At 32.0% G+C, this 12,938-nt stretch overlaps 1 protein-coding gene and 1 long non-coding RNA gene across 6 annotated transcripts; one reads left to right on the plus strand and one right to left on the minus strand.

The window, feature by feature from the left end:
• Positions 1-959: 959 nt before the first annotated feature.
• On the plus strand, positions 960-6,994 carry LOC132300687 (uncharacterized). 5 transcript variants are annotated; one of them, XR_009480530.1, is made up of 6 exons: positions 962-1,615; positions 1,692-2,798; positions 2,899-2,942; positions 3,047-3,176; positions 3,287-3,364; positions 3,581-6,994. It is a non-coding gene; the product is annotated as an uncharacterized LOC132300687 (long non-coding RNA). The 5 variants fall into 5 exon arrangements; XR_009480529.1 differs by having other exon boundaries at positions 963-1,615; positions 1,692-2,942; positions 3,581-3,662; positions 3,756-6,994; XR_009480531.1 differs by having other exon boundaries at positions 960-1,615; positions 1,692-2,942; positions 3,090-3,176.
• A 785-nt stretch (positions 6,995-7,779) lies between these two features.
• On the minus strand, positions 7,780-11,602 carry LOC132300686 (receptor-like protein 43). The gene is made up of 2 exons (XM_059797881.1): positions 9,561-11,602; positions 7,780-8,022 (listed from the first exon to the last, which is right to left on the minus strand). Exon 1 carries the CDS (start codon positions 11,046-11,048, stop codon positions 9,672-9,674), a length of 1,377 nt encoding a protein of 458 aa, XP_059653864.1. The 5' UTR covers positions 11,049-11,602; the 3' UTR covers positions 7,780-8,022; positions 9,561-9,671.
• Between the last annotated feature and the right edge of the window lie 1,336 nt (positions 11,603-12,938).

Raw genomic sequence — 12,938 nt, forward strand, 5'->3', positions numbered from 1 at the left:
TTAACTACTTCATATTCAAGTAACATTATGCTTGTTGATTCTAGTGGTGGCAAACGGGTGAGTTTGGTTGAGCAGAAATTGGGTGAGCAAAAACGGGTCAAATTTTAAAAACCATTTTTATATTGAGCTAATTCCAGTCGTGAAATGAAAAGGTAGAAAGACTGGTCCATTCACAATAGACCCGACTTGTTTACTAAAAATTTGACCCATTTACAAAAAGATAGAATTTAGATCTTAAAATACACTCCCTCTATAAGAAGACCATAAAAATATTTTGTACATAAATTTGCCCAAGTACAAATAAATTGGGATGAATTGCAATATTATGTAACTAGTGATGCGTGAAAAGTACTCTGAGGAGTAGAGTTGTAAATGAATCGAGCTGTTCATAAACAGTCGTTCATTTAGTAAAGGAGCAAGTTTGAGCTCAATTTTCTAGCTTGTTTAGTAAACGAGCCGAGCTCAATATCACTCATTAAGACAAAAGTACATATATTTACCATTTTACATTATATCGCTCGTTAAGACAAAGGCCCCATATATTTACCATTTTACATTAAAAAAGTTTATTTTATTAATAAGGTCCAAAAAGGCCAAAAGAGTTTAATTCTTTAGCCCATGATCCAACTAAGGATTCATCTCAGATCCTCAACCATTAATTTATTTCATTAGAGCCATTGCTTTACTCATGTTAATAAGATACATAATTAACCTTAAACTGCTATGTTTGGTACGGTGGGTTTGAAGAGAAATAATAACATTAGTTACGAGTGAAAGGGAAAGGAAAGGAAACGGAAGAATGATTTTAATCCCTATCGTATTTAGTTGATTAATGAAGGATAAGAAAGGGAAGTATATGTTTGGAAAAAGAAAGAAAAAAGAATTATTTTAAAAAATTTATTATTATACTTTTTTTATTTTAAAAGATATATTGTCTCCTATACTTTTAATACACACAAACAAATTACATACCTTTTTTTACATTTATGTATTTAGTATTAAAAATAATGCAATAGCAAAATTTCAGCAACCTCGACCAAAAATTAAAAAAAACGTAAAATAGTCTGGGCACATGCATGATGGGCCACAAGAATTTAACCCAAAAAAAAAAAAAAAAAAAATTTTATGGGCCACAAGAAAAGAAAAACAAAATTTAGGGCAAATCGTTTCAGCCTCCCCGATCTCTCCGCCTCCATCTCTATTCTCGTTCTCAACTCTGAACTTACCCTCTCTGTATGTCTCTCTCTCTCTCTCTCTCTGCACTACAAGAATCAGAAGTTCAAAACCCATATATTTCAGTTTGTCTATCTGTCTGCAAGAATCAAAAGTTCAAAACCCATATCGGCATATCATTTCAGATTGTTCAAAAAATCAAAACCCATATCTTTCAGTTTCCATCGCCCGCTGTTCCAGTTCGGGTTCGCCGTTCGCAAGCTTCAGCTGTTGTCTCTCAACTCTCCAAGCTTGCCCCCCATTCCGCCGGCAACCCTCTACGACACAACTCTCTCTCTCTCGTGGATCAGCTCCACCGTATGAATCCGCCAGTAGCCCTCCATGCCACAACTCTCTCTCTCATGGATCTCGAAATATCCATAGATTGAGTCCATAAAACCAGGTATTTCATCTTGAATTTTTGTTCTTGGAATTCATCTGAATATGTGGTCATAATTTTTATTTATTTATTTTTTCAGATATTGAGATCGGCGTTCATGGTTCTTGAATAGGTGATCGTCAACGTGTAACCGAGCCCGAGCCCGAGCCGGGCCGAGCCGAGTCCGAGCTTGCGAAAACTTTAAGATAGTATCTGTTGCTCTTCCAGTATCCGTTGGTCTTCTAGTGTAACCATTTGGGTAGGCGTTCCTAAGACCAGATGCTGAAAATCCTAAGACCATTTGGGTAGAGATGATAATTTTCAGCATCTGCCTACCCAAATGGTTACACTGAAGACCAACAGATACTATCTTGTTATGAGATCACTCGTGGGAGTCCGTTCAGAAATACGAAGGGGTTTGGTTGAGTCATCACAATCGGGTTTAGGAGCTATTGCTGAATCATTTCGAGTTGATAATTCTGATTCAACAACAAATTTTTTGAATGATTCCGATCTAGCCTATTGTAGATCAATTCTTTCAATACCATAGAATCCTGCAAAAACATTTGAAAAGGTCCTCAAACGTATAAAGGACATGGGGTGCGAGTATATGGACTACAACAAAAACATGTTGTAGCTAAGCCATCATCATTTCGTCTCTCCACATGTAGCTTGGACCTAAAACTGTATCATACTTATCCATTTATTTTCATAATTTTCTCCTCTTTGCAGTATGTTTTTTTTTTTTTTTTTTTATTTAAATTTTGTCTCCCCAATCTAATACTTTCTTCATTTGTTTTTATTGCTCTATTTTCAGCTGTATAGATGCGATATATTCCCAGCTGTTTTCTATAGATTCGATATAGTTATACACATAAATTTTCACACATCTCTTCTCTGCATAAATATACTGATATTAATTTTGGGACCATAGTTAGACCTATTACATCAAAAGGATGGAATTCTTAAGCTCGAGTCAAATTTCTAATAACTCAAAGCTTATAAGTCGACTCTCTCCCTCTTTTCAAGCTATAAGACCTTTTTAGCCGAAAAAACTTTCCAAGCCTTTTTTGATTGTTTATCTTGTAGAAATATAGAAGAACTACTGTCGGCTTTGCTCACCAAGCGCATGTTGATATGTCTCATATAGTCCATTCTATTTCTGACATTAACATACACAAATCAGTGCTTTTTGAAGGTCCAGCAGGTTTGTTTCTGTCAAACAATTAGTCCTTGAAGTATATTTAATTTTAATAACCAATAGTCATTGTCCTGTAGGATGACATATTTATCTCATTTAATTTCAGGTACCAGGAAGACTTCTTGTGCTCGTCTTATTGCCAGTCGAACGGTATTCCTATTTGGCACACCATTTTCAATTTATAAGCTGTTTTGTGGCCTTGTTGAATGTATTACATTATATTTCTCTTCATTTTTAATATGCCATCATGGCAGGGTGTTCCGATGCTATTTGTGCCAACCGGAGTTATTTTGCTAGAGTATATCGACAATAGTGAACGCCTATTAGGAGAACTATTTTGGATTGCTCATAGGCTTCCTGGTGCTGTAATATTCCTTGATGGGGGTAATTCTTTAAAATTAGCTCTATGGTTCATTTATTTATTTGTTTTGGCTAATTTATTTTGGGTATATTTTTTAAAAAATATAAATTTCATTGTTCTTTTGTTATTTCAGCATGATACATTTACTCTTCCTCGTTGTGATGAAGAGTATAAAGCTACATGCAGAATTGCATCAAAGTTACTGGAAGAGGTTAATATTTCTTTCTGATAATTGTTTGCTGATATATATGCATACAGTTGGATTTATTTATTATTTTTGTTTTCTGATATGGCGTATCGAGATTCTAGAAAGCCTATATATATATATATGTATATATATATATATATATATTGATAATTGTCGTAACTAGAAAGCTATATGTGTATGCTGATATTGACCTTGGGCTGTTTTTATTTTCTGCTGCAGATTGAAGATATTGAACATGATGAAAAATAATGGTCATTGCTGCAGCCAGTAGTACACACAAGCTTTATGGAAATTTGTTAAGGTATTTAGGTGGCAATTTTTATTTATACGGCGGTAATTCCCAGGTTTTCTAACTTGTATTTTATTTTATTTTTTATTATTATTTTTTTTTCAGTGAGGATTAAATTTGACCTACCTGATTAGGGGAACTGCCAAAAAATAGCTTTGCTATTTGCTAAGCCCTTGACAGCAATTGAATTAGCTGAATTTGCAACAAATAGTGAAGGGTAAGTTTGACATAACCATCACTGATTAAAAACTTTTGCCTTTTGTCTTTTTTTTCTTTCTTTCTTTCTTTCTGTTCTATGCATTTGAAATATGTTTGGTTTGCTTTGACTCTAACAAACAACAAATAGTGAAGGGATACGTACTTGGAGACATCTGGGTATATCCCGAAACCTAGGACTATAAATGTCATCATTAGGGCAAGAATAAAGAATTAAGGCTTTATTTACATAATATCTTTTAGTTTCTTGTTAATTTCATGCATTCCGAATCATAACTTTCTTTGAATTAATTCTATGCATATTGGAAATTTTATTTACCTATTCACTTCACGTTCTTTTTCATGAAGAACACCATTTGTTAAATATTAAAGGGTGATCAGAGAATAAAAGGAATGAAACTCAATTTTCCTATGTAATATGAATGTAAATTGCATTTAAATGAAGTATTCAAAATTATGCAATGAAGATTGAACCTGAACATTATAATCAAGTAAATTCCAAAAGCCTATATTTAAAACTCGGGGGGAAAATGATGACTCTCAGATTCCAAACTAAACAAAGAAAAAATTATCAAACACAATAAACATAGAGTAGAAACATAGAAAGAAAAAGAAAAAGAGAAAAGCAAATATGGATAGTCATAACTATAAAGCAAATATGCAACCAACAAAATTTATGTTGAGATCAGTAAAATCGAACCTGCATTTTAACATTAATATAAGTTTTTGATAGAGAAGGAAGTCGAGAAGCCGAATTAGAGAAGGAAATTATTTGATAGAGAAGGAAATCCTTTGGTAGAGAAGGAAATTATTTGTTATCTAAATTATTAAGCGTTTGATAGAGAAGGAAGTCGAGAAGCTGAATTAGAGAAGGAAATCGTTTGTTACTTTTGAAGTATGAACCCAACCTCAAAAATCCTAATTTAATCTAAAACCGTAACATTAATAAAATTAAAATCTCTAAATTATTAAGTGTTTGAATTGTTTTGTACCTTTCGTCTACCAGAGCAAAATTGAACTTGCATTTTAACATTAATATAAGTTTTTGATCGAGAAGGAAGTCGAGAAGCCGAATTAGAGAAGGAAATCGTTTGATAGAGAAGGAAATTATTTGTCACTTTTGAAGTATGAACCCAACCTCAAAAACCCCCAATTTAATCTAAAACCCTTATATTAATAAAATTAAAATATCTATATTATTAAACGATTTGAATTGTATCGTATCTTTCATCTACCAGAGCAAGCGTTCATCAGACAAAGAGAGAGAGATTAACTGCGAGGGTGTAGAGAATGCTTGCTGCTTGCGGCCCAAGCGTGTGCTTGCTTCTCAAGTTAGGGTTTTATTCAACTTTTAGGAATTCATCTTATATTTATTTAGAGTGTCAAGTGCTAAAAAAAAAAAAAAAAAAAAAAAAAAATTCTCATTAAACTATTCAATCATTGGAATTCCCTTGGAACTACAAAATGCTCTCTTTAATTATTAATTTGTTGTAATTAAAGACAATTCCATTACAAAAGATAATTTTATCTTTTTCTTAGTAAATTTGTCATTTTTATTAAATATTTTAATTATTGTTTCTCTTATCTAAATCTTAATTATACCATTTACTTTAATTTTATTATTAATATCAATTTATCATAAAAATAAATAGATTTGTAATTACCATTTTCTAAAATGATTAACTTACTATTTATTTTTCATACTATATATTCATGAAAAATTAATAAAATACTTAAATAAAAATACATTCTTTTTCATGCAATAAATTCATGACAACTTAAGAAATTACTTAAATTGTTTTACAATTTTACTGCTGGATATATTTATTTAAACTGTTAATTTAAAAAATTAAAGGTAAATTTATGCAAATTTAATGGAGAATATATCATCAAATTAATATGATTTTTTTTCATAAATTATTTCAATAACAAAAATTGTTAAGTGTAATTCAAGAGGAAAGGGCATAATGTTCTTTTAATGAAAAATAGCTTTTAGGCATTGGGACATTTTGCAAGAAAATGTGATATTTCATGGGGTATTATGCACAAAATATATTTCAAGTGAGTAATTTGCAAATTTGAATATAGTTTAGTGTGTTTTTTTGCACTTTATCTTTATTTATATTTTTAAAAGTGTTTCTAAATTTATTTTTTATTATTTTTTTTTTTTATTTATTTTTTCAGTTAACCTTTTAAGTCTTTTTTTGACTTTAATCCGGTAAGTCTGTTTTTTTGGGTAAATAATTTTCTAAGTCTTTTGTTGGCGAAAAATCTAGGGATTATTACGTATAAATAATGTAAATGACTCATATTTACCATTGATTTAGTCAAAGTTTCATAATTTCAAAAAAAATGAAAACATGAAAAAATACTGTTTATCCTCACTGAGGTACCACTTTTAAGATCATATCTGAGCTTTGGGACTAGATATTTGAGATGGTTCTTTGGTTATTGACATATCCACTCAATTAAAATTTATTAATCCACTTAATATTCAGGTTAAAATTTTAGGTAGAATGGGTAGTCATATTATTTTTAATTGGTCAATGCATGCTTAAATTTAAGAAAGTGTGATACTCCACTTCTTTATCTCAAACATTAATAACAAATTAAATATATTCCGTCAAATAATTATATGCAACTCTTCAAATCAAATATCATTACTCTTATATCACCAATGACTTAAGAGTTACGTTTAATGGCATGTTGGCATACTTGTGTTGATTATGATTTTCTTGATATTCCTGTTTAAGATCTCGAATTTCTTTATCTATTATTTGCTTGTTGATTCAAGGGAGCCCAAAGCAAATGCTTTAGGCATTTTTTACTGAGCCATTGTGCTCACCCATTCTTTAACATTTTTATGACATGGTAAGGAAATTGTAGAAGAAGCACCCTGCAAGCTTAGAAATCGTTGATGCATTTTGTTATTCTTTGGAAATGTAATTACATAGACAATGGAATCATTTAATCTTATTCTTTTGCTAGATTCATGTGAAGCTTTTGTAATCATGGCCACGGAGGCCTTATTGTTTTGTAAATCTATTCTTTTGGATAATGAGTATTCTTTTGGGATATGTATGTAATGGATCATGAAAGTTTTCAATCTTTAAATGATGAATCAATTATCTTTGATGATTATACGTGCTTATGATGAGGTAGATGATATTTTGGAACGTACATTTTTGTGATTATTGAGTTTGGGATGCATATGAATGGGTTTGGGAAATTCGATCACGTGGGTTTTGTGCATGATCTAAACGATGAGATGGGGTCATCTTAACGTTTAGATCAGATCTGGGAACCATTTATGCGAACAGATGCATTCATCTGCCCATAGAGATGATCCCTCAGTTTGACACCCTCACTGGATTTTCCATCTATACGATATGATGGACCATCTGTGAGCACATATGATCCAATATTCACTGTTTGACCCATATTTTTATATAATTACCTGATTACCCCTAGATTTCACCCAAAGCCTATAATAGCCATAGAAAATGATGGTTTTATCCCTAAAGAGTTTGTAAGCTATAATTTAACGTAGTAAATGACTATTTTACCCTTTTGGGATTTTAAACCATTATTTTACCATGGCAAATGACAATTATACCCCTACAAACTCGTGAACTACTATATTAATGTGAAATGAACATAGTACCATTGTTTGTCATACCCGGTTAGTGATTTGGATCCTCAGATTTGGGTCATCACAATTTATTTATATTTTAAAAAGAGTTTCTAAACAAAAGTTAATTTGCTTTTTTACCTTAATTTGTTAAGTCTTTTTTTACATTAATTTGTTAATAAGTCTTTTGTGGCCAAAAAAACTGTTATAGCTCAATAAAAATATTGTTTTTTTTAAGTTAATTTTTTTTAAGGACCTACATACATACATCACGATTGGGTGAAAACAAATAAACAAAAGTTCTCTCATACATTCCGAGAAGAATATCAAAAAAAAAAAAAAAAAAACAACAACAAACAAACAAAGTATAACTTTGCCAAAAAAATTAATAACCACCGCACTAACAATTTCCATCAGAAGAGTTTCGGATTGTTCATGTAAGCAATGATTTATTTATTTATTTTATGGGAGGAGGAGTCCATACCAGTGGAGCTAAAACCTTGATAGTTACCAATGAAATTTGAACTGCAAAAAGAAGAAAAAAAATATTAACAAGAATCTTTTTTTTTTTTGACAACAGTCTAATTGTAAATATATATAATTATATTATTAAATTTAATAATCCATAATTTTACTATATTTTTTGCTAAAAATAGACATCATCAAATACGAACTCATTTATTTGTAGTATTTGAAATTATAAGGATAATTTTTTTAAAAAAGAAACAACCAATAATTATTAACCATTTGATTCAAGTGAGTAAGAACTCAAAAAAACATCATGCCTAAAGTAAAACTACTCTTGAGTACAAACAATCCCTTAAGAGGAATGCGTGAGTATTAATTATTAAAAAAATAAAAATAAAAACCAACAAGAATTGTCCATGCCACGCCTTTGATGCAAGTTCATAGTACAAAGATTAGAATCAGAACTCTCTTTGAAAAGTTCAATATATATATATATAGGTCCTAGAAATTTTCTTTGTCCTCATTTCATGTGGATGAACATGAATCTAGATGCTTGAATTATGACATTATGGCAGATAAAACACAAGGGTTTTAAACCCACCGTTCAGTCTTCAAACAATCTTTTACAAAAATACTATAAATAGCAGACCATTATATCCACTCTTAATACAGAAAAATTAGCATCAAGAAATTGCTTTCTCTGCTTCTTGTTTTTATCTTCTCAATTTAATTACTCATGAAGATTTTCTCCAATGCATTTCCCTGCAATCTCAAAACTCCACATCAAATATCTCCAAAGTCATTTACACACCAAACAACTCTTCATATTCATCTGTCTTGCACTTCTCAATGCAAAACCAAAGATTCAACTCAACCTCCATCCAATACATCGGAGAAAAAATTAGTTGAGGATTTTGCCCTAAAATATATAATAAAAATAAAAATAATATCTATGTATATATATATGATATGATATGAGAGGGAAAAGTTATGTTTTTAAGCTGACTATGAGTGGTCTCACACGCTGATGAACAATATTGAAGAGAATGTTCTGTCAGCAATACTTTTCAATCTCTTATGAAAACTTAAATCCTTAACTTTACACTCTTTGAAAATTAGAGAAAATAGCGTTAACTATAACCATTGATTGAGTGACATGTTATTTCCTCAAAAAAGCTATATCCTTTTTGAGTCTGAATTGTATATATTTTGTTTTTAGTCTGGGATTTTAACACATTTGCTCTTTACACACAAAAAAATAAAAAAATAAAATAACTTCTAATAACAATTACAGGCCAACCATATATTTGAGAATTTATGCCAAAATATCATACATGCATTACTTTTTTGCAACAAGTATTCTGTAACAGCGGTCCAAAACCACACAATAGATTACATTTAGACATAACTAACAAATTTTATTTTATTTTATTATTATTTTTTTTTCAGCTGCAAATTTTATACTATGGTATTACAAGAGTTTTTCTTTAAGAACATGTATCTTATTAAGAGAAGCTAGTCTAGAGGATCAGAGTTTGGCATAGACTACAAATGCAAACAAAATAAAAAGAAACACAATATTGCAACACACATACCTGATAGCTGGTGGAAACTCCATGCTGGAGCTGAAATTCTTCATTTCCTTTATGCACCTCCAGACGAAAAGTCCATCTACAAAGCCATGAACGAATATGGGCTCATCAAATTTAGCTTCTTCGCCCATTCTTTTTCGTCCTCTGCTTCTTTTGGCTCCTTCCAAAGGTGCTGACAAACCATTCATGATACCTTGCGACAAGAGTGTGCCCAATGATCAACCCAGCTACTAACCCACCACCATAACCCATGCATATGACAATCCAATCACTTCTATCAATTGCAAGCCATGAATGATCATCATCTTGTTTGAAGTTCGAAGGTAGTGGTGGTGGTTGCAATGCGTCTGAGTTGTCACATCTCTTCGACAAAGGGTCTCCACACAATCCTAAATTCCCCTCATAGGAATTGTTTGGAAATGTATCGAATTGCCTCCCTTGTGGAATTGGCCCTCTGAGATGATTAAAAGAGACATTGAAGATTGCAAGGAACGTAAGTTGGGATAGTTGCTGAGGTATCTCTCCTGAGAGCTTGTTTTGAGAAAGGTCCAACGATTCAATCTCCGTTAGATTCCCCAACGAAGATGGAATCTGACCAATGAGGTGGTTGTTGGAAAGATTGAGCATGTGAAGACACTTGAGAATCCCAATAGATTCCAGAATCTCTCCTTCAAATCGGTTGCTTGACAAATCAATGGCAGTGAAAATATTTAGGGTATACAAATACACAATTTGCACACCTTTGTTTGTCAGTGTCAACGCGTTAGTAAATCCATTGTCAACAACTCTCCCAATATATGTTGATTCATCACCATCAATAGTTTTCATGGCTGTTAAGATATGGAAGTAATCGAAAGATATGAAACCATTGTGAGAGATGTCAAGAATGTGCAATTTGGAGAAAGCAAAACTGGAGTTAGGGTTCCACATTACACCATGGAATCTATTGAATCGCAAAATCAGAACCTTCAATTCTGGAAGTGTTCCCAGCCAAAAGGGAAAAACATCATCAATCTGATTGTTTCCAAGATCAAAACTCTTTAGAAGTGAACAATTGACCAACGAATTTGGCACTGGCCCTTGCAATTGGTTTTGACTCAAGTTGATCATCCTCAGTTGGGTTCCATTGTTATATGTTTGAGGAATGGGGCCATGTAATTTATTGTTTCGAAGATTCAATAACTCCAGAGAATCAGAAAAACTGCCCAAACATTGAGGAATGATGCCACTTAGATTGTTATAAGATAAATCCAGGACCCAAAGAGAACTCGCATTGCAGATCAATAGTGGAATCTCCCCAGTCAATTTGTTGTTTGCGACATTATAAATGCCGATGGATGGTGGTGGGACAAGGAGTGATCCTTGCAGCATGTTAGAACTAAAGTCTAAAAGCCATAGTCTGTCCCACGGAAGGACTAAAGGAGGAGGTTGGTGAAAGGCAGTTATAAAGTTTTGAGAAAGGTGAAGGGAAGACAGAGTTTGTGTACTCATGTTCCATATCCATGTAGGCAGGGGGCCTTGAATACTGTTGTTGCTGAGGTCTAATGACTGCAAATTGTCTTGAGTTTTCAAGAAATTTGGAAACTCAGTTAAGTTGCATGAGTTCAAACCGAGGGACTCAAACTTGGGAAGCGTAGCATTGATGAAGCTACTGGTGAGCAATGTTAATTGGTTACCCGATTGATAAAGACTAGTAAGATTCTTCTGATTAAGAAACACATCTAGCTCCACTGTTCCGTTTAGGTTATTATCATCAAGATAAAGAACTTCCAGATTCACAAGTTGAGAGATTGACTCAGGAATGGGGCCATGTAACAAATTAGAAGAAAGGATAAGATATCGAAGCTGTGTAAAATTACCAAAGTAAGAAGGTATCTGACTGTTTAGGTTATTACCAAGAAGATAAAGAACTTTCAGATTCACAAGTTGAGAGATTGACTCAAGAATGGGGCCATGTAACAAATTAGAAGAAAGGCTAAGATATCGGTGTTGAGACTTATATGCCCTAGCATAGCAAATTCCTATCTGGATTATAATGACATATGTTCCTGACATATCTGAAATATTTATGATTTATATAATTGGTGAATTCAATGTATTATGTTTCGATTCACTATGAAATTGATAGTGTCCCTGTAATTACAAGAAATATTTATATATATGTATGTGATGGCAATCAATGCATGATATATAAATAGTAATTATAAATTGTTCATAGTCGGTAATTATGGATGGACTCATAATTAATTAAGACTTGAACTGAATCCGCATTAGGTTGAGATATATTGCGAGAGCCGTCGTATGCAATTACTCCCTATCACCGTCATGGCATTTGACTCTTAAGCATGAGAAAAGTATAGACTCTTTTATTAATTAATAATTACTTTGATTTGTTCGGCGGATTCTTCGGGATCCTTACACCGACACTTTGGGTAGTTATGTAATTAATAATTAGAGGGTTATATTTTTCAATATTTGCATCATTGCTACTTGTATTTATTTTGTATTGATTATGGTTGATCAGGAAGTAAATTCGAAGGCCTTCGTGTGTTTTCAGACAAAATGATTTATTATATATTTATTTATTTAAATTATTATTTTTGTCAAACAAATGTTTTATTGTGATCGAGCCAGAAATAATCAAAGGTACCAAAATAAATATATTAATTAAGTAGTCGGATTGATGGCTTTATTTATCCGATAACTAATTATGCATAGAGGGGTCAAAGTGCAATATTGACTTAGTGGTTATTTATTATTTAATTGGAGTTCAATTAATTTCTTTTAGTGGAGTAGAAATTAATTTATGAATTAGTTGAATTGAGTCCATGTACCGGGCCAATTATTAATTCATTGTAGCCAATAAAATAATAGGCCCAATGGATTCTCACTCATAGCCCAACTTGATATTGGAATTATATTAGATTTGAGACATGTGAATTAGAGATTGAGAAGGATTTATTGTTTCCTTTTCTTTACCTTTATGTTACCTATAAATATACATGGTTTATGAATATTTTAGGGGTGATTTTTGGAAGAAGGAAAAAGGAATAAATTTTCTCTCTCTAGAAAATTAGGGTTAGTGTTCTCATCTAATGGAGGCTCCCACAAGCCTAGTTTTTCAAGGTCATTCATGGAGGTTTATGAGTGATTCCTAAAGGTAAGACCATTACCAAGAAGATGGAGATCCATGGAAAAGGTGTCTAGCAAAACGGATCTACAATAAGTGAGAACATTCACTTTAGAGGAGAGATCTAAGGTTTACTCAAACCTTGATGTAAGTATTCAATCTTTTAATTGAATGATACATTATATTTTTATTTTTTTCATAAAACTTGTCTCTATGTAATGAATCAAGATCTATGAATTAAAATCCTTCGA

Source organism: Cornus florida, unplaced genomic scaffold (assembly GCF_030987335.1).
Source record: "Cornus florida cultivar Cherokee Brave unplaced genomic scaffold, ASM3098733v1 CherokeeBrave_3.0.0_Hap2_Chr03, whole genome shotgun sequence".
Classification (NCBI taxonomy): Eukaryota; Viridiplantae; Streptophyta; class Magnoliopsida; order Cornales; family Cornaceae; genus Cornus; species Cornus florida.